Source organism: Hipposideros armiger, unplaced genomic scaffold (genome assembly GCF_001890085.2).
Source record: "Hipposideros armiger isolate ML-2016 unplaced genomic scaffold, ASM189008v1 scaffold_91, whole genome shotgun sequence".
In the NCBI taxonomy this organism is placed as follows: Eukaryota; Metazoa; Chordata; class Mammalia; order Chiroptera; family Hipposideridae; genus Hipposideros; species Hipposideros armiger.
Genome location: NW_017731441.1, coordinates 2,655,917 through 2,683,255, shown reverse-complemented (window position 1 = coordinate 2,683,255; position 27,339 = coordinate 2,655,917). Strand labels below are relative to the sequence as shown.

Genomic DNA, 27,339 nt, shown 5'->3' with positions numbered 1-27,339 from the left:
TTTATTTTTTCCCTCGGTTCTTTCTGAGTTTGACATAATGGTGAAAATTAAAGAACCTTGAGTGGAAAATGCATCAATAAAATAAAAGCATATTGCAATTATATTCTGGCCTTGATTTTTCCTCTATAACTATATATTTTTTATGGCATTAATTAAATTCTAAGATGTACCTATTCCTCTCGGTGTTTGCTACTAGATGTTTGCTAGTGGAATAATTGCCTGCTACTTTGCCCTCAGATGAAGTGATGCTTTCATAACTTCTGAAGAAGACAGGATTGTCTGAGGTTTTTATCTTTTAAATTAAAATTTCTTATTGTTCATACTGATAAAAATCTGGCTGCACTCCATCTGTCAGGATAAATTTGTGTGTTGTCTATAGAAACTAGCTTTTCTGTTTAAGTGAATAACAGATAAATACAATTTATATGCAATTAATCTGTTGAATGGCAAGCTACAGAGTAGTCATATCATGGTGATAGTACCCTGCTCCTGGTGGGCTTATAACATTTTTATTTCTATCAGGAATGATTCACGTGTATGTTAAACTTATGATAGTCACAATATAGTAGTACTGTTTATCCTTCAAAGCAGTCATTAATTATGTGCTTAAAATTAGAAAGGTACTGTAACAAACTAGAAAATAAAGATCAATAAATACTTTAATAATTTAAATTGGTACCAAAAGATAAAAAATTTGAATTGAAAATAAATGTAGTGACTCATCCTGATGGTCATAAAAATGTTGGCATTTATTCAAATACCTACTTATAGAGGAGATTGTCTGTACATAATTGATACTATCTAGACCTGACTTACAAGGATCATCTTAAAAAAATTTTTTTTTCTTAAATATTTACCCTTTGTAGTAGAATTCTGTGAACAGAAGAAAAATCTTTTTTAGTTGGTTGCCCTGGGAAAATAATGTTACTAAATTAAAAAATTTATTAAAAAAAAAACCAGTTCTTACTGGTACCACAAGTTTACTCATTGGCTGAATTACTCAGTTCTTTAGAACAATATTTTTTTTTAATTTAAAAATACTTGTGCAATTAAAAAAATTTGAGCATATAAACACAGAAGAGAATATTAAAATTTATTAGTAATCTCATTATAAACAGATAACCTCTGTTAATATTTTTATATCTCCCCCTTTTCAATGTATTCTTGTATATTTCTGTGTATGTATCATACCAAGCAGAGTATTTTGTAATCTTTTACTTTTTTTTTTTTTTAAAGATTTTTATTGGAGAATTGGGGGGATGGGAACAGTGCTGGGGAATTGGGGGAAGGGGAACAGACAAGTTGCTGTCCTTTTGTTCTTCAGTCTAGTTGTGGAGGACGTTGCTTCACTGGCCCAAGCTGGCACCATCATTGCGCTCTTCCCGGGCGAGGCAAATCAGTCGCCGGCTTCTGGACGGCCGCTCATGGCGGCTGCTGGCCGCTCACGCTGGCTGCTGGCTACATACGGTAGCCCATGGCAACCCACTGCCACAGGGGCTGCAGCCTACGACGTCGCCGGTGACTCATGGGCAGCCCAGCTCCAGGTTGAGCTGTTGTTCAGCATCTTAGCTGTGGGGGGCAGTGTCACTGGCCCTCATGTGGGATCTGAACCGGGGCCCTCTGGTGTCCCAAGCCAGCTCTTAACCATCGTGCCACTCGGCTGGCCCTTTTTTATATGAAGCAAATAATGAAAATAATTTCATGCCATTAAATATTATTGTTTTATACCAAGTCTTATGTGATCTCTCAGACTTCTGAGTAGTACATAAAACTGTGTGTTTGTGGATAGATGCATTTTTTTCCTGGGAAAAGATCTGTACTTTTCATCAGATTCTCAGAAGGGTTTGTGATAGTTAAGAACAAACTTTATTTTCAGTGACTATATGATAATAGTTTATAATTCATTAAATATTCCCTTGCTTTTAGATATTTAGTAATATTTTAGAAGTATAATGTGCCCTAACCAAAAATATTTTATCCTAGTAATGCAAAGATAATATTTTATTCAGAATTTTTTCATCTATATTCTCAAATGAAACTGGCCCATAGTTTCCATTTTGGGTATTTTTTTTTATCAGGTATTGCTAGTGTTATTCTAGATTCATAAAATAAACTGGAGCATTCTGTATAATTTTCTAGAATACTTTTAACATAAGAATGATATATTTTTTAAAGTTAAATAGGCCCTTCATTTGTTTTCATTATATTTTGGTTTTTAAAGTCTGGGTTTTAAATGCCTTAGTGATAGGTAGCATTTTACATATCTGATTTCTTCTAAAGATATATTGCTCCTTTTAGAGTCCCCTCTCTTTTCTTGATTAAGTTTTGGTTATATATGTTTTGCTAGAAAACCATTAATCTTGTATTGCTATATAAATTTTAAAAATACTTTTAAAATTGTTTAATACATTTTGTATCTATGGACACCATCCTAGCCAGGGCTGTGTGATGTTCACCTATTGGTGATTTGGAATTTATGTAAGAATCACAAAAAAGGCACTTTAGGTATGTTATGACTTAAATCCATTTTAAAGTCTGACTGGGGAACCTGCTGCCACATGTAGCATAGCCATTGCTGAGCCTCAAACCATCCAGCTTCTAGCTGAAAATACCGGCAGGTGCTGAGGTTGTCGTCCAAATACCACTTCCCTCTAAGAGGAATTAGGGCTTCGTGGGGAATCGGCTGATTCTGGGGGAGAAATGAACAAGATGAGCCTAAAGCACCTTCCAAACCAGAAGCAAGGAAGACAACTCGGGTGACATCTGAAGGACTCAGGAGCTAGCTTAAAAATGCTCCCATCATCCCAGAACGGGAAACATGGAGCGCCAGTAAGGATAATAACTAATGGTCTGATGGTAAAACAAAAAAACTAACGTCACCATTGAAGGATGGCAATAAAGACATTATCAAATACCTCCTCTGGATCTCTCGATTTAGTCAGTTTTCCCCCATTTAATCTATTGATTAATTATAATGCTAGATTTTGATGAGGCATATTAGCTCAGAGGAAACAATGGTGTATTAAGTAAAAGGTGCTGACCTGGCCAGTAAAGAAAAAATGCTGTCCAAAGGGAAACATAGACCCTCTATATCATATTATGTCTAAGATAAATTCCAAAGGGATGAAAGATCTAAGTAATAAAAATAACACAGTAGGAATACTAGAAGAAAATTATAGAGAATATTTCTGTGATCTAGGAATGGGAAGATATTAAGATAGGAAACTCCATAGCCGTAAAGGAAAACATTTACATATACATAACACAAAAATAGAACAAAACATAAACATGTAACATAGTATAAACAGTGGCAAATGAATAACTTAGAAATATTAAGTTTGTAATACTTAGTGATTCACAAATGGTCACTGTCCCTAATATAACAGAATATATTGATAAAAGAAAGACAAACTCAATTGATGAGTTGTGGATATGAAAAGATAATTCACAGAAGAAAAGCAAATGGCAGTCAACATAACCAAAATAAGCCCAACTTCTTTTGTGGTCAGTAAAATAGTAGTACAATCAACCATGATTTCATCTAACTGATTGGCAAAATCTAAAATGAGCAAGGATGCAGAATATAGAGCATCCTGCTGGAAGGAGGATCAATCAGCACAGCTATTTGGAAAAGAAATCTGGCATTGTCTATAAAAATGAAAAAAAGTTTCTTTGACTCAGCAGTTCTGCTATTAGAAATTGAGTTTATATAGAAATAAAAGCGCAAGCCTGTTAGGACATAAGACTGAAAAATGAGACTGGTCTCTGGAATAACAAGTGATCTAGAAACAATAGCTGTTTAGTCTTCTCCTTACCACCCTGTGTTCTTTCTGATGTCAACGATCAGGCTGGTTGGTGGGGACAGCAGAGGTGAGACGTACATTAGACAAGGGAGAAGCTTCTGAGCGTGGTGGTTCTCAGGGCACTACTTCTGTAGTGCCTGCCACTTGGTAGACTGGTGCTGGCCATTCCTACGCCATGGGTCTACCTGTAGCCAATAGTCCGTTAGCATAGCAAAGTACATTAGTTTAGGCACCTCTGTGTTCAGACGGGGGCTCTGCAAGAGAGCCTGCAGAGGGCAGGCATACTGATAGATGGAGACACAGCTGAGTAGATGCAAGTGATGCAGTTGGAAAAACTCTAGGAAGCAGGCATGAATTGAATATTCAGATAGCTCAAGAAGTCGATATGTTTTTGCTAAGGTCCAAAATGGATTAGGCAGCCCTCACACTTATACCTTCAATGTTACACAGCAGAGGCTATGATTGATATTCATAATGAAGATCCTAAGTCTTCAAGAGCTTATTTTCATTATACTTTGGTTTTAAAAGTCTGGGAAATATGTGATTGCATTTAGAGAGATCTATCCAAAATGCTTTTTTAAAACAAGTTTTATTATATAAATGTTAAGTTCCCCTGTATCTGGAGAACTTTGCTTTATAGAATAACTTATTCTTTGATGTTGCTGATACCTGATATTTTGCCATAAATATTCCTTTTTAATGTTTCAATGCCTCTTTGTTTTCAGTTTTTTGTCGCATCAGATCCAACAGTTAAAACAGATCGACTGTGGCATGACAAGTACACTTTAAGGAAATCGATGATTCCTTCATTTATTACCATGGATCAATCTAAGAAGGTAGAGTTAGAAGAGATTTTTGTGATTTTGATGTTTTAATGCTATATCTGTCTGGATCATGTGACAAAACTAATCTTCAGGTAAAATTTCATTCCATTTTAGGATTCAGACTCTGAAGTGAAATATATATTAATTGAATAAGTCAACATATTAATGTGTTTGTTAATAACAGCTTTTCAGTTCCTAGAATTTACTTCATACTATCCCACATGTTCTTGTTATTTAGTTTTTAATCAGTAGTTAATTTGTTACTTTTGAATGTTTGTAGTAGTTGGATGATTGATCATTTTTATTTTATGTAAAGGTAACTCTAGGATATTTTCTTTTTTTAGGTCCTTTTGATAGGAAAATCAATAAACTTCCTGCACCAGGTTTGTCACGACCAGACGCCCACTACAAAGATGATAGCTGTGACCAAGTCTGCAGAATCACCCCAAGATGGTATGATGTTGGTAGTGGTGTGATGATAGTGGTGACTGTGATAGTGGTGGTGATGGTGGTGATGGTGATCTACAGAGGGTGCCAAAAAACTGTGTGCACATTTTAAGGACAAAACTGTATTAAAATTGTAATACAATGAATGATGCTAGCATTTATTCGATTAACGCCATCTTTTGAGCAAACATCATACTATACATTGCTACCGTAATTCAGCTTCAAAAAGTAATACATAGATAACATCTCTTCAAATGTGTACATTTTTTGGCACCCTTGGTATATTGCTTGAAGTAGTTTTCATTCAATAGAACTGACACAATTTCTAAATTATTTTCAGAAAATACACAGTGTGATATGTATAAAATATCTATTACGTAAATTTTGAATTTCCTTTTTTATAGAGTTAAACAATAAATGTTGGAATAGGTATAGCTATTTTACTCTTATTGTATTACTTTTTTCTAATGATATAGTGACAACCTGCCAAAATAAGAAAATAAAGGAAAAAATGTTACTAATGGTAGCCATACTCAGAAATCAGCAAGGATTTACAAGTGTTTCTTGTATTCAAACTGTTGCATAAATTTCTGCCTGCATTAAATGATTTATGGTTTTTCCTCATTCACTGCTATGCTCTCTTCTATTTTTTCCCTTTGCGTCCTGCCCTGACCTCAATAATTTCATGGTATTTTGTGTGTGGCTGACTTACATGTATAGCTTTCCAGTATTGGCTATATTTGCTATTTATATTGTCCTTTTGCTTCATTCAAGCTTACTTTACGTAGGACATTGTGGTAGCTAGAGGGAAGATAATCTGAATTCACCATAGTTATGCCTTTCATGAGCCTATAATCTAGGTATGGCGATAAGATGTACAGTAACATGAAATAACAAATTAAAAAATGATAAGTGAGATATACAGATAAAGTACTTTAAGTATATAATATTGTTATCTATAGGCATTATGCTGTATAGTAGATCACCTGAACTTGTATAACCAAAACGTTCTACCCTTTGACCTATACCTCCCCATTTCTTCATTTCCCCAGCCCCCAAAACCACCATTGTACTGTCTGCTTCTATGAGTTTAACTGTTTTAGATTTCACAAATAAGTGATACCATACAGTATGTCCTTTTGTGCCTGGCTTATTTCACTTAACGTAATGTCCTCCAGATCCAACCATGTTGTCACAAATGGCAGAATTGCCTTCTTTTTTTTTTTTTTAAGATTTTTATTGGGGAATTGGGGGGATGGGAACAGTGCTGGGGAATTGGGGGAAGGGGAACAGACAAGTTGCTGTCCTTTTGTTCTTCAATCTAGTTGTGGAGGATGTTGCTTCACTGGCCCAAGTTGGCACCATCATTGCGCTCTTCCCGGGCGAGGCACATCAGTCACCGGCTTCTGGACGGCCGCTCACTGTGGCTGCTGGCCGCTCACGTTGGCTGCTGGCTACACACGGTAGCTCATGGCAACCCACTGCCACAGGGGCTGCAGCCTATGCCGTCGCCAGCGACTCAGGGCAGCCCAGCTACAGGTTGAGCTGTTGTTCAGCATCTTAGCTGTGGAGGGCAGTGTCACTGGCCCTCATATGTGGGATCCGAACCAGGGCCCTCTGGCGTCCCGAGCCAGTTCTTAACCATCGCACCACTCGGCCGGCCCGCCTTCTTTTTTAAGGCTAAAAAATATTCCATTGTGCGTATATATCTCATTTTCTTTACCCATTCATCTGTTAATGGACATTTAGATTGTTTATGTATCTTGGCTGTTGTTAATAAGGCTACAGTGAATATGAGAGTGCAGATATCTCTTTGAGATCCTGATTTCAATTCCTTTGGATAAATATCCAGGAGTGAGATTGCTGAGTCATAAGCTAGTTCTATTTAATTTTTTGAGGAGCCACCACACTGTTTTCCATAGTGGCTGAACCTATTTGCGTTTCCACCAACAATGCATGAGGGTTTTCTTTTCTCCACATCCTCGCCAACACTTGTTATTTCTTGCCTTTTTGATAATAGCCATTTTGACAGGTGTGAAATGATACTTCAATATGGTTTGATTTGCATTTTCTTGATGATTAGTGATATTGAGCATCATTTCTTATACCTGTTAGCCCAATTTGATTTTCAGGGTCTGATAGGACTCACTAGAGGAGATTTCCAGAATGTATTGGAAATGCTGTACTGAAAATCCATATGAGGTCAGGGCAGACTGTAGAGATTTGGAAAGCGCCTGTATCACCATGCTGTTTTAGGAGAGGGCTCCATGGCATAGCGATAGTTCCAGCTGTGGGGTCAGACACGGCTCCCACTTATCCCCCCCACCCCCTGCTTACCTCCCCAAGTGCATTTAACACCCTTTGCATATTCATTTTAGGGATCCATAGACCCCAGGTTAGTTCCTAGGACAGAGAGAGATGTGATTCAAGTACAGAATTTTTGGAAATAGACTGTTTAAGAGAAGAAGCAAGAAGAGCCAGGGGAAGAGTTGTATTGACAGATTTTGACCTTTCCTTAATGCCTAGAGAAGATGACCAACCTGAGAGGCCAAGTACTGTGTGCATGTGCTTGCTGTGGGGAACCACAGGCACGGATTGTGTTGTTGAGGCGAAGCAGCCAGTAAATGCCTGGCATGCAGGAGGCTTCCATCGATGTGGCCGCTGCTATTAATTTACTGCCACAACTTTTTCTCAGTTACAGCGGCTACTGCTGTGCCTGTCGCCCTCTCCATTGCTGCATTCTGCAGAACAAGGTTTATTTTTGCTGTTAAGCTTATAGTACAGTTGGGAATAGAAAAGATGTAAACCCTGAAGGACTGCTAATAATTTAAAAAGCAATGAAAAAGTCAAATTTATATTTTTTATGTGTGAAAATTTTTGAAGATTTAAAAGTGTGACTAAAAAATGAGGAGTAAATTTTTACAAAGGGGTGCATAAGATATGTCTAAATCATTAAGGGATAAGAGTGTACAAGGAAACTCTGAATCATATATTTTCTGATAGGCCACTTTGGGCTAAAATTGGCTAATTTTAAAACTTCTTTGGAATGAAAATTTTTAATGACTCAAACAATGGAATAGTAAAAACATTTCTGGGGGGGGCAATATTTACCCTTTTAAAACTACATATATCAACAGAAATATACAGCCTCTCCCCTTAAAACTGACCACGCACAGCTCACTGAGTAGCCTCCTCATGTTATTGCATCATCACACTGCCCCTCCTACAGGAAACAGGGTACATTTTCCTCACTGTGGACACCCTGGTTTTCCCATGTTAATGTGTAATTGGAATAAGAGCAATACTAAAATAAGTTTTTCTTAATGGGACAATTATGAAGAACAAACAAAAAATCTTAAAGTCTTATGATATTTTCAAGTTGGTGACTGAGGTAGTGGGAATGACTCAAATTGGACTCTATAAAGACCTTGTTTCTTGCTTAACCTTGAGCAAGTATTTTACCTTTTCTCAATCTTAGATTGTTTCTTGACATTGAGACTGTTTTCTAGTTTGTTACTGTTTTGAAATAAAATCAAGTATTTAGATAAATTTTATAAACGGTTTTGTGCTGTACAGGTATAACTTAGCATTAAAAAGCTCTATTAATCTCCATATGCTATTTCTTTTAAATATAAAGCTATGGAAATTTTTTTTGTTTTTATTTTTTATGTTACTGCTTAGAGTTAGGCTTGTTTATTAGTGACAGTCTACTCTTATTACCCGTGCTTTGAAAAATCTCCAAATCTTTCCCTAGAGCTTACTCTCTGATGCTCTAATATGGCTGCATGATAACCATACCTAACGCTTACACTGAGTTTCACATCCACAAAGCTCATTCCATGTGCTGTTTGGGTTTATTCCTGAAACAAGTTTTGAAAATGTCTTGTAGGCATGTGCAGGCAATGCAACACTAACCTGCCCTACTCTCTGTACTTTTCACCAGTGTTTTAGTGAGATTTTGAGTTTAGTTTCATTGTAGAAGGTCATTTGACCTTTAAATCTGTGAAATGATGAATATTAGGGGTTCCTCCCATAGGTCGCAGTGTAGATATCTGCTGTAAATCCAACCGGATGTCAGTGTTTTTGGTTTCATGGGATAAGGACCCCTGTTTGCCTTCCTTTGGATGACTCTTACACGTGTGCACCTTTAATTTTTCCTTTGTTAAAATACAAATTGTGTATGTATATGTACTTTTCCCTTTTGTTCTTTACAGCTGCAGATTTATTCACAGATTTGGAAAATGCATTTCAGGGGAAAATTGATGCGGCTTATTTTGAGACCAGCAAATATCTGTTGGACGTTTTCAATAAAAAGTACAGCTTGCTGGACCACATGCAGGCCATGAGGCGGTACTTGCTGCTCGGTCAGGGAGATTTCATAAGGCACCTAATGGATTTGCTCAAGTAAGAAAACTGTTTTGGTTGTTATAAGTACACAGTAGCTTTCAGTATGTTAGAGTCTTACAATTCTTGCCTAATAAATGGCATTAGAGGGAAATGTTTTGAATTCTTATAGAACATACTGGTAAGATAAAATAGGAAAAGATAAAATTGTCATTGTCATGTTAAAGTCCCTTTCTACGTGTTCTGTGCTTGTTCATAGGAGAAGCTTGTGCGCTTTATGAGCACTGTGGCACTGGCAGTCTAGCATACAAGGAGCACACAGCATAATCACAATTAGCTTCAGTTTGAAAGTAGTTACAAAATAAAAGCATGTATTTTAAAACTGAAAGTTTTACTTTACATGGTTTTTTGTTTAAAAAAAAACTCGAAAAACAACTACTACTCTTTTTGTCTTATTCTGTGTCTTTCCCTCCATCAGTAAAGATGGAGACAGCTCCTGGCTTCTAGAGTAGACAGTTAGACCCCTGGGAGCCATCCCAGGGCTGTGTTCTTAACTCGGCCAGCTCTTGGTCATAAAAATGTTAGCTTCCTTTTTAGAAACCCAGATGTTAGTATCCCTTCGGGAATGTTTGCTGATAATGCAGTTGTTTTTAGCCCTTAGAATCAGCCATGGATCTGATTGGGGTTTTTTTGTTTTTTTTTAAGATTTTTATTGGGGAATTGGGGGGATGGGAACAGTGCTGGGGAATTGGGGAAAGGGGAACAGACAAGTTGCTGGCCCTCATATGTGGGATTCGAACCGGGGCCCTCTGGCATCCCAAGCGAGTTCTTAACCATCGCGCCACTCGGCCGGCCCCGGATCTGATTGTTTTGATTTAATGAAGATCTATCCTCCCATTGGAACTGTGTAGGAAATTACAATAGTTCATGCTACTATAGGCTAGTCGTAAGTTGGAAAACTTTATTTGTTAACATGTATGGCACATTTAAGTATTTTCAATTTAAACTGAATCAAAATTAATTTTTTTTGAGATTTTTAAGGCAGTGTTTTACTTCCCCAAATACTTTGTGAAATCCTATTTATAGTTAATTCTGTGAAATTTTTGTTACCATGTAGTATTGGATCCATTTGTCTTTTTAGTTTTTATAATTTGAACTCTTTTTATAATTTTAAGTTTTTACACAGCTTACTAAAAATTCAAGTAACATTTTCTTTTATTTTTAAAATATCTGTTAAGACCAGAACTTGTCCGTCCAGCTACAACTTTGTATCAACACAACTTGACTGGAATTCTTGAAACCGCTGTCAGAGCCACCAATGCCCAGTTTGACAGTCCTGAGATCCTCAAAAGACTGGATGTGAGGCTGCTGGAGGTACTGCAACTCTGGGATGTATACAGTCTACACTAAGCAGAGAGCTCTCACTGAGACCAGCACATTCTCGCGTAATGTTTCCCATGTTGTTTAAGGCGTAGCTAGTTTAGTCTGGTAGGTAAGAGTCATTACTGAAAAAGAGTCATTACTGAAAGACTGGACAACCTAAGCTTCAGTCCCTACCCTGTCACCTGTATGGTGTGATTTTGACAAGTCATTGCACCTCTAAACCACACTAGGTCTCACTTCTCACCTTACAAAGGGGGCCCCTTTCAGGGCTGTTGAGCAGATAACATGCAACACTTGTCACAGAGCTTGGTGGCATATCATGGATGCCTAGTAAATCCTAGTTCCTGCTAAGGGTAATGTTGATAGGAGCCACTGAGATGATATATAATAATAATAAATAGATGTTTTTAGTTTTAGTTTGATAGAATAATTTAGGGGAATGAGTATCATAGACAGTAGACTTTGCTTAGTTATGATGAAGGGCCATTAGCAGGACCTGGTAGGGTTTTAAAAATGTTCTCTTAAGGACTTCAAACATTTAAGGCAGTGGGTTTTTGTCATAAAGAAATGGTGATGAATTTTAAACACATTTTATAGTGTTCATTTAAAAATATATCATTCATTCCAAAATAGTTTTAGACTGCCTACTATGTGCCTGTCATGATCTAAATGCTAAGGATCCAGGATATGACAAAAAGATGCATTCTCTGCTCTCCTGTAGCTGACACTCAAAACTATTGAGCAGTTTTTTAAAATTGGGCTTTATTTTACTGCCTGTTCTTTGAGTATTTGACAAATTCTTTAGCAATAAGCTTAACATTGGTGGAAAGTCCTGCAGTTGTTTGTTTTTGCTCTTAGGTGTCTCCAGGTGACACCGGGTGGGATGTCTTCAGCCTGGATTACCACGTCGATGGACCGATTGCAACTGTAAGAGCATTCTGGGTACTTTAATGATAGTCACAGCTATTTACATTGCTAAAGATTTTGTTGTTTTAGAATTGGCTTTCTTCTCTAAGAGCTTCTAATTAAAGGATCACTTGACATCTAGGATAGACCTATTGAATGAATAGAATACTTAAGCCAAAATTGTGTGCGTGTTTTTAAATAGTCATTAACGAGTGCTGAAATGCTCTATTTTAAGAATTCCTAAAAATTTCATTTGTTCTATCAGGTTTCAGCAAGTATTTGATCAATGGATTATTCATTTTGTTCCATTATTCTTAGACTCTAGCGACTTATTTAGGATAAGTTGAAAGGAACTATAAAATGTATTTTAGGGGAGTTGTATTTTTACTACTTAGATAAAATTTGATATTTAGCATTCATTTCAACTGATGAGAAGTAGCTGCAATATTATTCATAGTGCCTTTACTATGCTTAAAGAAAAGCACTATTTCTTTTAAGTTACCAGATCATAAAAGATTGACCAGCAGAGTTGTCCTTTTTTTTTTGTCTACAATTAAAATGCCCCTCCTTAAGTGCTAATTTTTTTCTTAATTCAGACTTGCATAGATTCTCCTAAGATCCCTCTTTGAAATTATTCCAGTCATTTTTATATCTGAAATATTGAGGAAGAACATGCATTTCTTTTAATTATTGGGGAAAATAGTTTGTTAAGAAGTAATAACGTTTGGGTCTAAAATTTCTCCTCAGTGGTTCTTGCGGAGTTTGACTCCATTGTTGTTCCTGCTTCTCAAGGTGTAAATCACATCCCTGGCTAGAACACTTTCATCAAAACCATATTCTCCCTCTTTTCACTTTCGGGTTAACTGATTTGCTATTGACAAATGGTTCAATGTCATGTCTACTGTGAAATGGTAGCTCCTGGTATAGTTCTTTTTACATATAAATTATTAATGTTTAAACTTCACCAGATCAAAGCTACCATATTTTAAATGAATAACTGCTCTCAAATTTAATTTTTGGTCATATTCAAATTAGTTTTTTCACCTTTGACTTATATCCTAAACAGTTTTAAATAGTTATAATGTATAAAACAGGATATTTTAACAAATTATTTAAATTAGAAATTTCCATGTTATCTACCTTGTTAGTTTCGTATACATTACATATTTTTTTTTTCAAAGTGTAAACGATACTATAGTAAAAGCAATTGCATTGATTACTTCACAAAATGTTAAGTTCTTTGAGTAATAGATAAACTGAATGTAGTCTATATATACAACTACTTAATTATTTCATAATATTGCAGATCTTACTAGGGGTATCAAAGTTATGTATTGCATACTTTATGTATAAAAAATTGATTATGCAATATTATATTTTTCAATTTTTAGATTTTTAAAAGTTCTAGTAGAAGGAGTCAAAGGAAGTTTATATCATTATTTAAAAAACAAATTTAGGATATATTCCTGTCTGTGGACAAAATGTGTCAATTTGTATGCCAGCTCCAGTAGGCTGATGTTATGGCCTTGGGGGCTGAGTTGGGAAGGTGAAAAGGGTCTTGTATTTGAGGAGCGGAATCTGCCAGGGACAGCATATGGGAAGTGATCTCTCGCATGTCCGGTGTTTGCTGTTCTAGTCTTAAGGTTAGTTCATGTCCTGGGTTAGTATCTTTTCAGCCAAATGGCTATACCTGTAGCTATATTATCGTACAACTGCAGGAATTCGGACTAATATTAGAAATTGAAATAATTTTTAATTACCAGAGATTAAATTTTACGCAGTTGTATGCAGAAGTCACTAGAAAGATAAAAAGTGCACTAATACACTTAATATACTTTGAGAGTCAAATTTTGGGAGAAAATGGATTTTCTCATTTTTCCCTCTTTAATTTGCCAAATTATCTATATTTCCTTTCTATTCTCATTAATTGAGATTGTCATTTTTGTACAGAATTTAATTATAATGGGTACATACCTTATATTAGTTATGTAATTATATCTTATATAACATATAATTTTAGCTTCTTACTAACTCTGTGAAGAAGGATATGGAAAGATTATATCTTTAATCTTCCTTTTTTGACAGTGGGCAGGATAAAATCCATTTATTTCCGTCCTTGATCTCAGGGTGTTAGATGAGGTGTCAGAAGCTTATATGCTTAATTTTATCTGAACTTTATAGTGGGCGATGAACTGAAAGACCATATACATGGCAAAACGAAAATGTGGAGGATGTCTTCCCCTACATAAATGCAGTGGAACATGAGTGTCTTCCTCTTAAACAGTTAATATTTCTAGAGAGTTGTGATAAAACTGAATTCTTATAAATCAGGTCATGTTAAATGTGCTCTGGGAACTTGGTACTTAAAGGATCCCAATAAGCTATCATTTGTAAAGTAAAGAATCCTTTGATTTATTTCTAGAATTATTTAATTTGGTCACTTTCCTTTTCTATAATTGCAAGAATGTTAATAGTGTAGGTAGCACAGCAAAATGGATAATCTCCAAAACACTCATAGTTGATTTTGGATCTCTTCAAAGTGGCTCCCAACCACTCCTATTTAGACATGTAATCATCACTGTTGAACACCTACCAGATACTGGCACAAAAAGGCAAGCAGAAGAATAAACCGATAGTCCTTGTAACAGGTGAGAGGTGCCAGGATGTATGAAATAAGAAGAGAAGTTAAAGCATTCTACAATTAAATACTAAAATAGTAAGGGTCAAGTGGTAAATGTCCTAAGTGTCTGAAGAGGGGAAGTGGTGAGACTAGGGAGAGGCGTAGCCTTTGTCCTTGAGGAATAGGTGGGATTTGGGCAGAGGCAAAGGATAGACTTGGGCATAGAGCACTACAGGAGTGTAATGTGAGTCAAGGCCTAAGGGTGTGAATGAGCAAGGCTGTGCTCAAGGGTAAGAAGCAGCAAACTCTGTAGGAGCAGACCACATGCTCTGCAATGCCCCGCCTAGACCTGCTGCTTGGTGTGCAGGCCCTGCTTGGACTGGCTATTTTCAGTAACATATGTAAATGGGTTCTCTGCTGGAGGCATCTAGAAAGGGATGAAAATGTGCCCACCTCTGCTGCATACACATATGTGTAAGAAAAGTGTTTAGCTGAAGTCTGCAGAAAACCCTGTTACCTGTATGCATGGGACATACTTACACTAGAAAATTATTTGTGGTTTATCTGACATTCCAATTTAACTGGGTATCCTGTGTTCTCATTTGCTAAATCTGGCCACCGCAGGAAGAAGGTGGACATAGAAAGCAGGCCTCGCCCACTCCCTACCCACAGGGCTCCCTGGTTGTGAAACTGCTGGCCGTTTGCAATGAAATGGTCTTCAGAAGCACTAAGTACATGTGTTAAAATAACCAAAAGGCCTCTTTTCAGACTAGAGATTTTTATCCTTTGGAGCTGTAGTGAGGAGTCCGCATTTTAGACTAGGATTAGGCTAGGTTTGAAAATCCCAGCACAGCATTTAATAGCTGTGTTACCTTAGGCCTCTGTTTCTCCATCTGTAAAATTGGTATAAAAATACCCACCTTCTATTATTGTGGTTTACCTGACATGCTACTTAGCACATAAATGATCAATGCAGTTGTTATATAATGGTATTTCTTAAAATGTACCCTACTAGTTACTTACATACCACTTAGAATCTATTAGAGTTGATTGTGTGTTCTCTGGCTGTTTTGTTAAAAAAGGAAAAAAAGATTGAGACCTATACTGGGAGAATCCTTGTGTCACAGATACTATCAGCCTGTCTTTTGCTGTTCTTTTCAGGTGTTTACTCGAGAATGTATGAGCCACTACCTAAGAGTATTTAACTTCCTCTGGAGGGCTAAGCGGATGGAATACATCCTTACTGACATTCGAAAGGGACATATGTGCAATGCGAAGCTCCTGAGAAATATGCCAGGTAATCCCCTATCAGAAGGTAGTCAGGGTGAACTGTGTGTCCCAGCCTGGCATACGCTTACCAGCAGCTTAGCAAAAAATGAAAGTGTGCTTAAAGTAATTGAACTGAACAGTGATTTATCATTGTGCTTTTGGATTGGGCTTTTGTGATAAGGTTCATTTGTAATGTTGCTTATCTTCAGTGCAAATCAGAAAAAGATGAGTCAAGTTAGAATTTTTAGACCATGAAGTTTCTTTTAGAATCACGTTTGTTTTTCACCGTAGTGTTCATATGTGTACTTCAAAAAAAAAAAAAAACTTTTTAAAGAAAGAAAGCTGTTTAATAAATCACTGGCTCATTTAACATTCACTTTAGTGTTTAAAGTCTGCTTGGGAACTGCTTTAATGTTTTGTTTTGGTTCATAAACCAGGACATGGAAATATTATAATATTATTCTACAATTTAAAAGCTATACTGAAAATTCTTGTGTCAAGTAGTCAAAATTTATTTTAATGTTATAAATATTGAATGACTTCAATTAGGAATAATTTTGAAATCTTTATATTGAAATTGAGTTTGGTTAAAACCTTTGAGAAAATATTTCAACAAATATGTCTCTGAAGGAGAATTAAGCTGTTATACTCTTAATTTTTTGATTGGTGAAAGTAATTATTTGAAAAAGGCAGGGCCGGCCGAGTGGCTCAGTTGGTTAAGAGCTTGCTCAAGAGTTTGAGCTCTGAGCAACAGCAGTTCAAGTCCCGGCCCGAGCTGAGCAGCCACTGAGCTGCCAACAGGTGGCAGGATGGCTCAGCTAAAAAAAAAAAAAAAAAAGAAAGAAAAAGGAGCAATTGTTTGAAGAAAGGCATATGTGGGCTCTACTTGCTTCTAGGTCAAGTCTAGTCTTTGAGCAACTCCCAAAGTTCCAGAATAATGGCACCCCAGCAAGCTGGAGGCCTGGAGGGTACATTCCCTGTGTGTTAACATGTGAATGGCAGTATTTACTAAGCATCCATGTTTTCTCTGTTCCCAGCTGATCTTTTCCAGTGGATCGTGATACTCTTATGCTTCAGGCCTAGCTTTCTTGGACTCATTTTATAGAAAATTAATCATAGGGATCCCCCGAAATAGCTGAGAAGGAAGTAAGAGGGACATTTTCTTTTAAATACTGTAATGGTTGTAGACAGTAAATACTGCCTTCAACATCCACTTTCTAGTAAATGTGGGTTGACTAGCATGTGGGTGTCTTTTGAAAGGATGTGGGAAGAGGAATCAGAGAATCTGGCATTGTCTTCCGGGTCTGCATCTGTCACTCTTTCCCATGATTTCATGAGCCTCTCTGGTGCTGTGTCACAGGATTACTCACTTATTTCACTGGGTGTGCACTTGTAAGTTATTCAGTTTACCTTCAGTGCTCCTCTCTGTATTCTTTTCAATACTGTTGAGTAGAGTGGTTCTTAGCTGTCACTTCCCTGTTCCAGTATCTTTCTTATTGTCTGATTTAGATCAATTCAGTATGATGCAAATACTTTGTCATTGTATCATTCTTTTCCTTTCAGAATAAGCATCTGTAATATGTTTAGCCCTGGGAAATCTGAGCTCAGAAATAATTTTAAATATTAGTTGGTTGGGATACATTTTTCTGGTTTGAATATCAGCTTAGCAATGTCTATATGAATTTGCTTTTCAGCAAGTGAGTTTTTTGTTTTCTCCATGAAGATAAATACATTTGTTTGATCGATTTTCTATGTATGAAAAAATATTTTATTTTTTATAAAATTAATAATTTTAACATAACTTCATCCTATTATGTAGAGTTTAGTTTCAGCTTCTTTTGCTGATTCTTTTTCCGTTTCATTGAAACGTCCTCTGAAATATTTTTGATAGTATAATATTGCTTCATGTGTACATATCATTTTATCTTTTCTCTTTGGTTGTAGTCTTTGTTTTTCTTTTTTTTTAACTAATATAAATAAAGCCATAGCTTTTTGTAAATGTATAGTTATATGCCTCTGAATATTTCTTTAGAATAGATAAATTAGAAATGGAATTGCTGGGTTAACAGGTATGAATTTTAGTTTTACTTTGTGTTTACTAATACTTAGTAATTATATTTTAACTATTAGTACATATTATCTGTTTACTTTTCAGGAAAGTTATACCAATTTAATTTACATCCACATAAGCACAGATCTCACTGCTGAAAAGTTGTCTGCATTGCTGTTTTTTTTGGCTAACATTGGATATTACATTCAAAGAAATCGTCAATTTGATAGGTGAAAATGGAAGTTCATTTTAATTTTTTTAATGCTTTTTAAATTATTGGTCAGTGTAAAAACTCTTTTTCTCCTTTTCCTTTTCTTTTTCCATCTCTTCCTTCTTCACCCTCTCTCCCTCTCCCCATCTCGCCTTCTCCTCTCTGCCATTTGTGTTTCTTCAGGAAAAAATTTTTTTTGCCCTTGTTTTTATTGGGGTATAATGTTCTTACCGTTAGCTTATAAGGAAGTGTTTTAAAGTTGTGAGTGCCCAGAAATCAAACAGATAGTTGATCTTGTTAATATGGCATATTTAGAAATATCCCACCAACTGTGTATCTGAGGCAAAAATATAAAAAGATTCTATAAAGTGCCCGTGTAAACAGGAGTTTATACACATACGCACAGTGTGTATTCAGTGGTTCTCAACCTATGGGTCGTGACCCCTTTGGGGGTCGAACGACCTTTTCACAGAGGTCGCCTAAGACCATCGGAAAACAAAAAGATGTTTTACATTACGATTCATAACAGTAGCAAAATTACAGTTATAGAGTAGCAACGAAAATAATGTTATGGTTGGGGGTCACCACAACATGAGGAACTGTATTNAAGGTTGAGAACTGCTGGTATAGATGGTTTGGTCATACGTATAGTATCAGTAATTATCACCCTGTGAATGTTTTAGTAATATTCATCAAGACAAATGGGTTGGAGTAAACAATTACACTTGAAAATCATTTTCTTAGCACAAGAGTTTGTGATAATGGTCTGCAAGTTGGGTGGGTCAGAGTTTCAGGGAATCACCAGGGTGAAGTAAACAGTGTTAGCCAGGTTAATGAAGACTCAGATATGCTGGCTGCATGAGTCTGCTGCTGGGAGAGGGGAGGGCTCAACAGTGAAATAATGGATTCTGCCAGCACTTCTGTCTGGGAGAAAGCTGCCCCTTCAGCCCTTGCCCTGAAGCCAGACAATTCAGTTCTTCCCCATATGTCCTGGTGACTTTTGAGCTGCTGCCCCAGCGCTGAAGCTCAGAGTGAATGAGTACATCAGGGAGTAAGTCTGTGCATGGGCTCTTTAAGAGGAGTGGCTGGGACTCCAGCTGCCCTTGTCTCACACAGCCACAATGTCCGCTGGTTTTCCTAGCCAGAAGTTGTGGGGACTTCTCTTTCTGTTACTGGCACCCTGGGCTGGGAGCCTGGTGTGGCATTTGGACCCCTTGATTCTCCAGTGGGTTCTCCACAGCTGAGATAATGCCTCCCGATTTTTAACTGCCACACACAGGTGTGGGACCAGCCCATTCTGTGTCTTTGCCCCTCCTGCCAGACTTTAGGTGGCTTCTTCTGTATGTCCTCAGTCCTAATAAGACTTCTGTTCAGCTAGACTTCAGGTAATTCTCAATGATGGTTGTTCTGTAGTTTAGTTGTAATTTTTATGTGGTCATGAGAGGAGGCAAACAGAGCATTTTACGTACTCTGACATCTTGACCAATCTAAACTTGTATTTCAAATAACATTTAACAAAATGAAATAGACAAATATAGGTAAGTGAATGGAGGCCCCCCTCCCCAAAAGAGTGGTATTAAAATAATCTTCTTTTTGGTCTTTATTAGTAATAAAATTGAAAGTGGTGGAGGCAAGAGAGGTGGTCAGCTTGTAGGTGACATGTTTTTAAGGGGACTGTTATGGCATTTTGCTAGTTTAATTGGCAGCTATTTTTCCTTTCTTGGTGAATAATATAATAATGATGCATCTTACAGTTGGTAGTTTTCCAGACTTAGTGAAGTAACTTGAAGATGAGCAGACATTTTTTCTTTCTAAGAGTTTCATTTTGTGTCTCTCATTTTTGTATGTATGGATGAGTAAGTAGGCCTTACTAGTTACACATTTATCAGTTCTCTCTGCTGGACTTTTAAGCCAAGTGGTTAGTTTGTCGGCACACATGCCGGGCTACATTGCCTGGGTTAGTCCCCACTCCACCAGCATCAAGTTGTGACCTCAAGCTGATTTTCTAGTCTACTGCCTCAGTATCCTCATTTGGGGAATGGGGATGATGACAACACTCACCTCCCAGGGTTGTCACATTCAAATTTGTGTAAAGTATTTAGATCAGTGCTGCTTCGGGAGAGTGCCACGTGTACAATCGTCACTACTTGCCTGGTGATACGGTAGACACCAGATGATGTCTGCAGGAGGACGTTAGCAGTGACTAGAGATTTTGAACACAGGAGATATGAAAAATCCTGGTTCTTACCAACATCCTTTGACTCTTTAGCCTTGAGAAATAAATCAGATGGGTAATTTGATAAAGTCACTTTTAAATATAGTAGCATCAATTATAAATACAGGTCGAAGGAGGTGATTATGAAATTGTTATGAAAATGTTTAGGGTATTTAAAAAAAAAGAAACTTTTATAATTTTTAACAACACTCAACGCTGTTTATGGTGCATCTCCACATCAGCAGATGCTTCTGACAGAAGATGCCTAAACATGGTCAAGTCCTTTAAGAGCCATTTGTGTTTTTAAATCAAACTTGAAGTTCTTTCAACAACCTTTAGAGGGCAGTAAAGAATTACAAATGAATCTAACACATATCCTAAATAAACCAAAGGAAAGAATGGTCATTCTTGATGTTGTGTATAAAACTCTACTGATAAGCTAGCCTCGTGGGAGATGTACTCTGTTTATGTATTTATTGGACCTCAGTGCAAATGTTGCTTTGCTTTTGGGATTCTTAGAATTATATAATTATTTGTGAGTCAATCATAAAAACACAAGTACTTACATTTTAACTTTGTTTTAAATGTATTTTCAAGGTGCTCACTAAAGAGATTCAAGTAGTATTTTAGGTGTAAGTTGTTAAATTGTACTTTTTAGGAATTAAACAACCAAATTATACCTTGTAAATTCAGTCTACTTCTAAATTGAGTTCCTAGTCAATCATTAGAGTCTTAACCAGGCAGTGAGAAAAAATACTTACTGCACATAGCGTACTCTCTCACTCGGGGAGGAGAAAGAATTGTAGGATTACAGGGATTTCATACTTTTATTATGTGGATTATTTTATCATATTCCTTTCAGTAGGCAGTGTCTTCAGAGCAGCAGCCATAGGTCTCTTCATTCTCAGAGGCTTTAATTTAGGAGAGTGCCATTAAATATGTCCTCTGTACTCATTTAAATAATCATTGAGAGCCCACTTTGTGCTGCCTGTTCTTGGTATCCAGTGACAGATATGACAAACAGGGTCTCTGTGGTCAAGAAGCTTATTGCCTGATAAGGCAAGATGGACATTTAAACAGGAACTTATGATACACTGTGATAGATTGTTTGATATGGGAAAGATAGGTGTTATAGGAATACAAAAAGCAGACACCTGACAGGTGTGGGTAGGATAAAAATGGCCTCTCAAAGGTGGGTGGCACCTAGAGAGGAGTATGTTGGTCAAGGGAAGAGTGTAGGAGTGGGGAGTAGAGCAGTGGTCTTGTCAGAGTCACGTATTCAGAAAGGGGGTAAGGATGGGACAGGAGAACTAAGTAGGGACCAGGTCTTGAGGACCTTAAGGCTTTGTTAATCGGTTTGACTTGAATGGCAGTGGGATCTATTGAAGTGTTTATACGGAGGCATGACATGCTTAGATTTGTGTTTTCCAAAAGCCCCTCTGGCATCACTAAGAAAATGGATCTGCTGGGTAAGAATGGAGGTTGGCAGACCACTCAGTTGTAATAATGTGTGAGGGATGACATTGTCCTTGGTGAACACAGCAGCTGTGGAGTTGGAGAGAGTGGATGGATGGATCTGAGAGATGGGGGAGGCAGGACTTGGTGGTTCAGTGTGCAGAGGTGAGAAGTAGGGTGGCAGCCTAGGTTTCTGACTTGAGCTGTTGGGTGATGGAACGCTCAGGCCAGGGAGCTCTGAAGGGGGAACATGTTTAGAGGTAATCTTCTGACTCAGGTACATTAATTTGAGATGTTTTTAACAATATATGCCACACATCTGGTTAGATTGACCTGAAGCCCAGGACAGATCCAAACTAGAGATAGACTTTAGGCGTTATTAATTTAGATGATACTTGAAGCCGTGGAATTAACGAGATTGCCTAGAAATAGAGCGAGAAGAGAAAAGGTCTTGGAATGAAGAGAAGTGGAACAGGACCTCCTAAAGGAGATGCGGAGGCATAACCAGAAAGATGGGTAGAGCTGGGGGAAGGCTGTTTCTCTAAAGCCAAGGAAAGAAGTGTTTTAAAGAGGAGGGAGAGTCAAATGTGGCCCCAGTTGTAAGACATCAACTAAGGCTGACAACTGTTCCTGTCATTTGAGGGTGACTTTAGCTGAGGCAGATCAGCAGTGCTCACTCTGCAGTGAGAGGCTAGTGGGGCCGAGGAAGGGAAGGTAATGGACTGTAGTCACTCCCGCACAAAACAAAAGGTGGTGGCTGGAAACCTTTGTGTAAAGAGTAGTTTTAAATGCTGTTGGGAAGAAGGAAGTAGAGGTTGATAATTCCTAGAAGGAAAGGAAGAGACGGAGAGGACATTCAGAGCCCAGAGGTGGGGCAGATATTAGCTTTAAAGCTGGGATGGTGATGAGTATGTGGGTTTGATGGCGAGAGGGTGGAGAGGCGCCTCATGACCTGGGAGGAAGAATGGAGAGAAAGCAGTGGGACAAAGATCTGAGGATAGTGAGGGCTGAAACCGCTGTTTTAAAGTAAGGAAGAGAAAAGAAAAGGTTTCTCGGCGGCATGGAAGACTAGCTGAGGTTGAATGCCATTGACTCCAACATTACATGATGATTTTTTTTTTTCGTAAATGTTTTTGTTATGTGGTCATTCAGTTGCATTTTCATTTCCAAATGTGGGTATCATTAGAGACTCGAGAAGACGAATTGGCAGTGGAGAAATTGTACACTCAAGTAAATTAGAGATTATAAAACAGAATTAATGACTTAAACACTATATATCTATTTATCAAATTGTCTTAATGCCAGAGAAAAATTTCTGGTTTATGAAGGAGCTCAAAAATGAAATGTAAGGGCCGGCCGAGTGGCGCGATGATTAAGAACTGGCTTGGGATGCCAGAGGGCCCCGGTTCGGATCCCACATATGAGAGCCAGTGACACTGCCCTCTACAGCTGGGATGCTGAACAACAGCTCAACCTGGAGCTGGGCTGCCGTGAGTCGCCGGCGATGGCATAGGCTACAGCCCCTGTGACAGTGGGTTGCCATGGGCTACCGTGTGTAGCCAGCAGCCAGCGTGAGTGGCCAGCAGCCGCAGTGAATGGTCGTCCAGAAGCTGGTGACTGATCTGCCTCACCCGGGAAGAGCGCAGTGATGGTGCCAACTTGGGCCAGTGAAGCAACGTCCTCCACAGCTAGACTGAAGAACAAAACGACAGCAACTTGTCTGTTCCCCTTCCCCCAATTCCCCAATAAAAATCTTTAAAAAACAAAAACAAAAAACAAACAAAAAAAACCGAATCCTATTATTTAAAAAAAAAAAAAATGAAATGTAAAAAATGTTAGCAAAAACGTGTAACCTGTTACGAAAAACCAATGTGTTATCTAAGTACTGCTGGATTGATTGTTGGTGTGACGCCAGTGGGAAAACCCTAGAAGAGACCCTAAAAAATATAGATTTAAAAGGAACAATACAAACTTCAATTTTCATGGAATTGAGCTGCTTTTATTATGTGTAGAAAATTGGAGCTAGACAGTGGAGAGTAGCCACAAAAACTTTTTTAATGTTTCTGTAATAAATATAGGGTCCTGCAGAGGTAGTACAAGAGTAGTTAACATTTTCATGTCATCTATCAGGAGTATGTGAAGATTTTGTCAGTGATGTTAAACTTCCTGTGGTAGAAAAATGTCAAGATGGATACGTGTAAGCTGCATAGTCATTACACAAGGCTGGAAAATAAATGGATAGCATTTACTGTGAATACACGCAAAGCAGTGCATTTTAGGAACTATTCAAAGTGCACTAGAGGACAGATTCAGGGACATTGAATATGACAGCGAGACCTGAGGATCATTATGTGTGATTTGTAAAGACATTACTCAATTTGTTTCCAGATAAAAAAGTCCACCAAAATTCTATGATAAAATTACGAACATTGAAAAATAAACAAACCTCCCACAAATAGTTATCTAGATTATTTTATTTAACTTTGTTTGCTACACTACAAGGAAATCAAATCACACCCTGGAAAGACCGTGAGAACCAGTATGTATTGTGCGTGCCTGCACACACGTTGGATGTTTTAAATATCCATAGCCAGTGCTCCAGACAAGACTGCCTGGCTTCACGGGGAAGACACAGTCCAGTCATTCCAGCCTTGGGCTAAAACCTGAAACAGGGTTATAAATGGTAGTTGCTCCCCTGAGAAGCTTACTTAAGCCATAAGATAGATGAATATCACTTAAAACAGCATTTTATTATGCTCTCTTACATTGAAAAGTAATTTCAGTCAAAGACACTCTAAGTATTAGACTAGGAATCTTAGCCCCATTTGAGGTTTAGTAGAAAAAAGTACCTCTTCATTCTAGGCTTACAGATGAAATGTGAAGCTCGAAACCTGTTCTTTGGAAGAATATTTACCATATTCATGGGTCACAGATTCTTAATGGCGTGGAAGATACCAGGTGTATTTGGAACACGTGCTGATCTTCTGAGGTGGTCCTGCTGTTTCTTCACTGGCCAAAGAGTACATGTTAAACGAGGCCTGCAGAATCCCCAGTCACTTAATCCTTAACTTACAGAAAAGAGTATTTTTTGAAGTATATATCGTCACTGCTATTTTTTTCACACCCGTTCATAGATTTCACTTCCTCATTACTCTCTTAAGAGTGATTTTTTTGAATGACTGCATAGAGCAACAAATTATCTAGGTAGCTACTTAAAGGCATTTGCAGCAGTAACAAGAACCTGTCAAGTCTGACCCATATTAAAACCTCTTTGTAGTCCTTCCTCTGATGGACCCATCTCTGATTGCACCCTCGTGTACAATAGTGTCCCATCATACTCTGGTAGAGCCTTTGAATGAGAAATTAAAAGTGGAGCAGAGAACGGCTGCTCCATGGTGACCTTCAAGCCTTTAGATGGCTTTATAATCTAGTAAAGAACAGAAGCAGAGTCTGGGCTCAGGCTCACCTCCCTTCTCCCTTCAAGGTTCATGTTTCTCTCAGGTGACAAGGTCACATTCAGGTCCTTAAGGAAATGTCACTTTTGTCTCCAGAGAGCTAGGGAATAGTAAATGGTTCATGTACAATAGGCAGACTAATTGTAAAGAAGCCATAAAATGGAGCTTATATTTAATCAGGATATTGCATTATTATAAGATAAAATTTTTCTATTTATTTTTCAAATACAATTATTTTGTTTTATGCCATTTTTTATTAGGTCTTTATATTCTGTAAAGTAATATAATGCTACTTGATGAGATAGCTAAATCCTTGTTTAGCATGAACATCATAGAAATTGATTATGATTATGAAAAGGTTATTTCCTGTTTTAGGGGTCACGAATTAAAGCTACTATTTTATTTTATTTTATTTTGAAAGGTATATTGCAGATATACAGGAGGGAGAGCATTGTGTTGGTTTTAAGTGTATTTCCCTGTGGTGCCTAACATTAATTCTTTGACTCTCTTGCAGAGTTCTCTGGGGTGCTGCATCACTGTCACATTCTGGCATCTGAGATGGTCCATTTCATTCATCAAATGCAGTATTACATTACATTCGAGGTACAGTCTAATCATCCATTGATATTAGTTTAAATAAGTCATGTCTTATGACTTTGGTGTTATTTGTAGAAGATGCTACACTAGGAAGAACATAACCTTATCCCTAAATTTTGCATTGTTGTTCCCTAGGTGCTTGAATGTTCTTGGGATGAACTTTGGAACAAAGTGCAGCAGGCCCGAGACTTGGATCACATCATTGCAGCGCACGAGGTATTCTTGGATACCATCATCTCCCGGTGTCTTCTGGATGCTGACTCCAGGGTAAGGCTCATGTGTGGTTTAGAAACAAAACCCAGAAATAATCATAGTCTTTTTTTCTTGGGTTCCTGTCAAATGGAGGATTTTAGAAATTGCCTGATGCCCACATTAGTAGTGATTAAGACAATTCTATTAATAGTTTAATGTTCAAGGTGCACTGTTTCTGAATAGAATTGGAATGACAGTGCTGAAACAAGAATGTGCTTTAAAATGGATATAAAAATGGTAAAGAATATAATGCCCATTCATTTCGTAGGTGTAATAATATCCTCTTGTGGCTGTTCCAAACAGAAAAATTAATCATGAGCAATGGCTTTGTGTTGTGGAGGGATAATATCTGAACAAAATAAACCAAGCAAAGCAGTGTAAGAACAAGACAAATGGTAATCTGAAAGTTCAGAAGAATGGTGTGAGGAAACACAGGGCCCTCTGGGCTACACACTCAATTTTCTTAACCTGGGGAAAACAGTCTTCTCTCTATTTTGCCTTCAAGTCAGTATCTGGCTACATAAGTTAGGAAATAGGCTGTTTGCCTAGATAAATCCTAAGTATTCCTAGGGCCCCATGCTTTTTTGCTAAAATTCATTACCTTTAGACTCCTGTTCTGAAAGTTGCATGTTCCATGTGGCAACTCTTCCTGCAATTTTGATTGTAGATGTGCGGAAACAAGGAACACTTTGTTTTCACTTGAAACAAATATATTGTGGAGTAGGAGGCAAAATTTCAAGTGCATTTTTGACATTTAACGTGCAACTTCAAAGACATTTCAGGCTTGCAGAGGGCTGCTTCCTACTAAACCTCCACTCTCGTCAAGGGTCCTCCTGTGGGAAACGCACTGCTTGAAAGGGCTTTCAGTTTGTCTAAATTTTTAGTATGTCTGGGTTAGCCAACCATGGCTGGGAAAACAGGAATTTTGATATGCCAAATTTCATTATTAAAGAATTATTGATCATATGCGTTAAAAAAAACTGCTCAGATCAAAGATGCTTCTATATAGAATGTTTTTTATAAATGCATTGAAATAATGGCACAAAAGTAATTTAAAATACCCTAACTATAATTAGTAATTTAAGAAATGCACATCACAAACCTCTTAGCCTCTTATTATTATTAAGTCGCGTTTTCCTCAGGCCGAGATTATACAAAGTTTCACAGCTTCTGTGAATTGTATTGTTGACACATTCATTTTTCAGTAGCTGTAGATGAGCATCCTCATACACTATTGGATAAGTTGATGTAAAAACAAATAGGACATCATTCATTTTTGGACTCACGGCATTCACTGTCACAGATGTCCCAAGTGTCCTGGTCAGACAACACAGGGGCTCTGGGCAGATGAACCGAGGTCACCGTCCCACTTCCCAGCTTTTGACCCCGGTGTTCTCGTGTTTTAAAAGGGCGCGATAGGGCCGGCCGAGTGGCGCGATGGTTAAGAACTCGCTTGGGATGCCAGAGGGCCCCGGTTCGGATCCCACATATGAGGGCCAGTGACACTG

General features: G+C 37.7%; 1 protein-coding gene across 2 annotated transcripts in view; it reads left to right on the top strand.

Moving 5' to 3' along the window:
* Positions 1 to 27,339, top strand: part of TUBGCP3 (tubulin gamma complex component 3) — an 85,030-nt gene that overhangs the window by 44,687 nt on the left and 13,004 nt on the right. For both annotated transcript variants that reach the window (XM_019644831.1, XM_019644832.1), the window contains exons 12-19: positions 4,529 to 4,639; positions 4,972 to 5,080; positions 9,289 to 9,478; positions 10,657 to 10,792; positions 11,660 to 11,728; positions 15,489 to 15,624; positions 25,497 to 25,585; positions 25,715 to 25,846. In XM_019644831.1, coding sequence (XP_019500376.1) covers positions 4,529 to 4,639; positions 4,972 to 5,080; positions 9,289 to 9,478; positions 10,657 to 10,792; positions 11,660 to 11,728; positions 15,489 to 15,624; positions 25,497 to 25,585; positions 25,715 to 25,846 — 972 coding nt within the window. The remainder of the gene's footprint in view (positions 1 to 4,528; positions 4,640 to 4,971; positions 5,081 to 9,288; positions 9,479 to 10,656; positions 10,793 to 11,659; positions 11,729 to 15,488; positions 15,625 to 25,496; positions 25,586 to 25,714; positions 25,847 to 27,339) is intronic.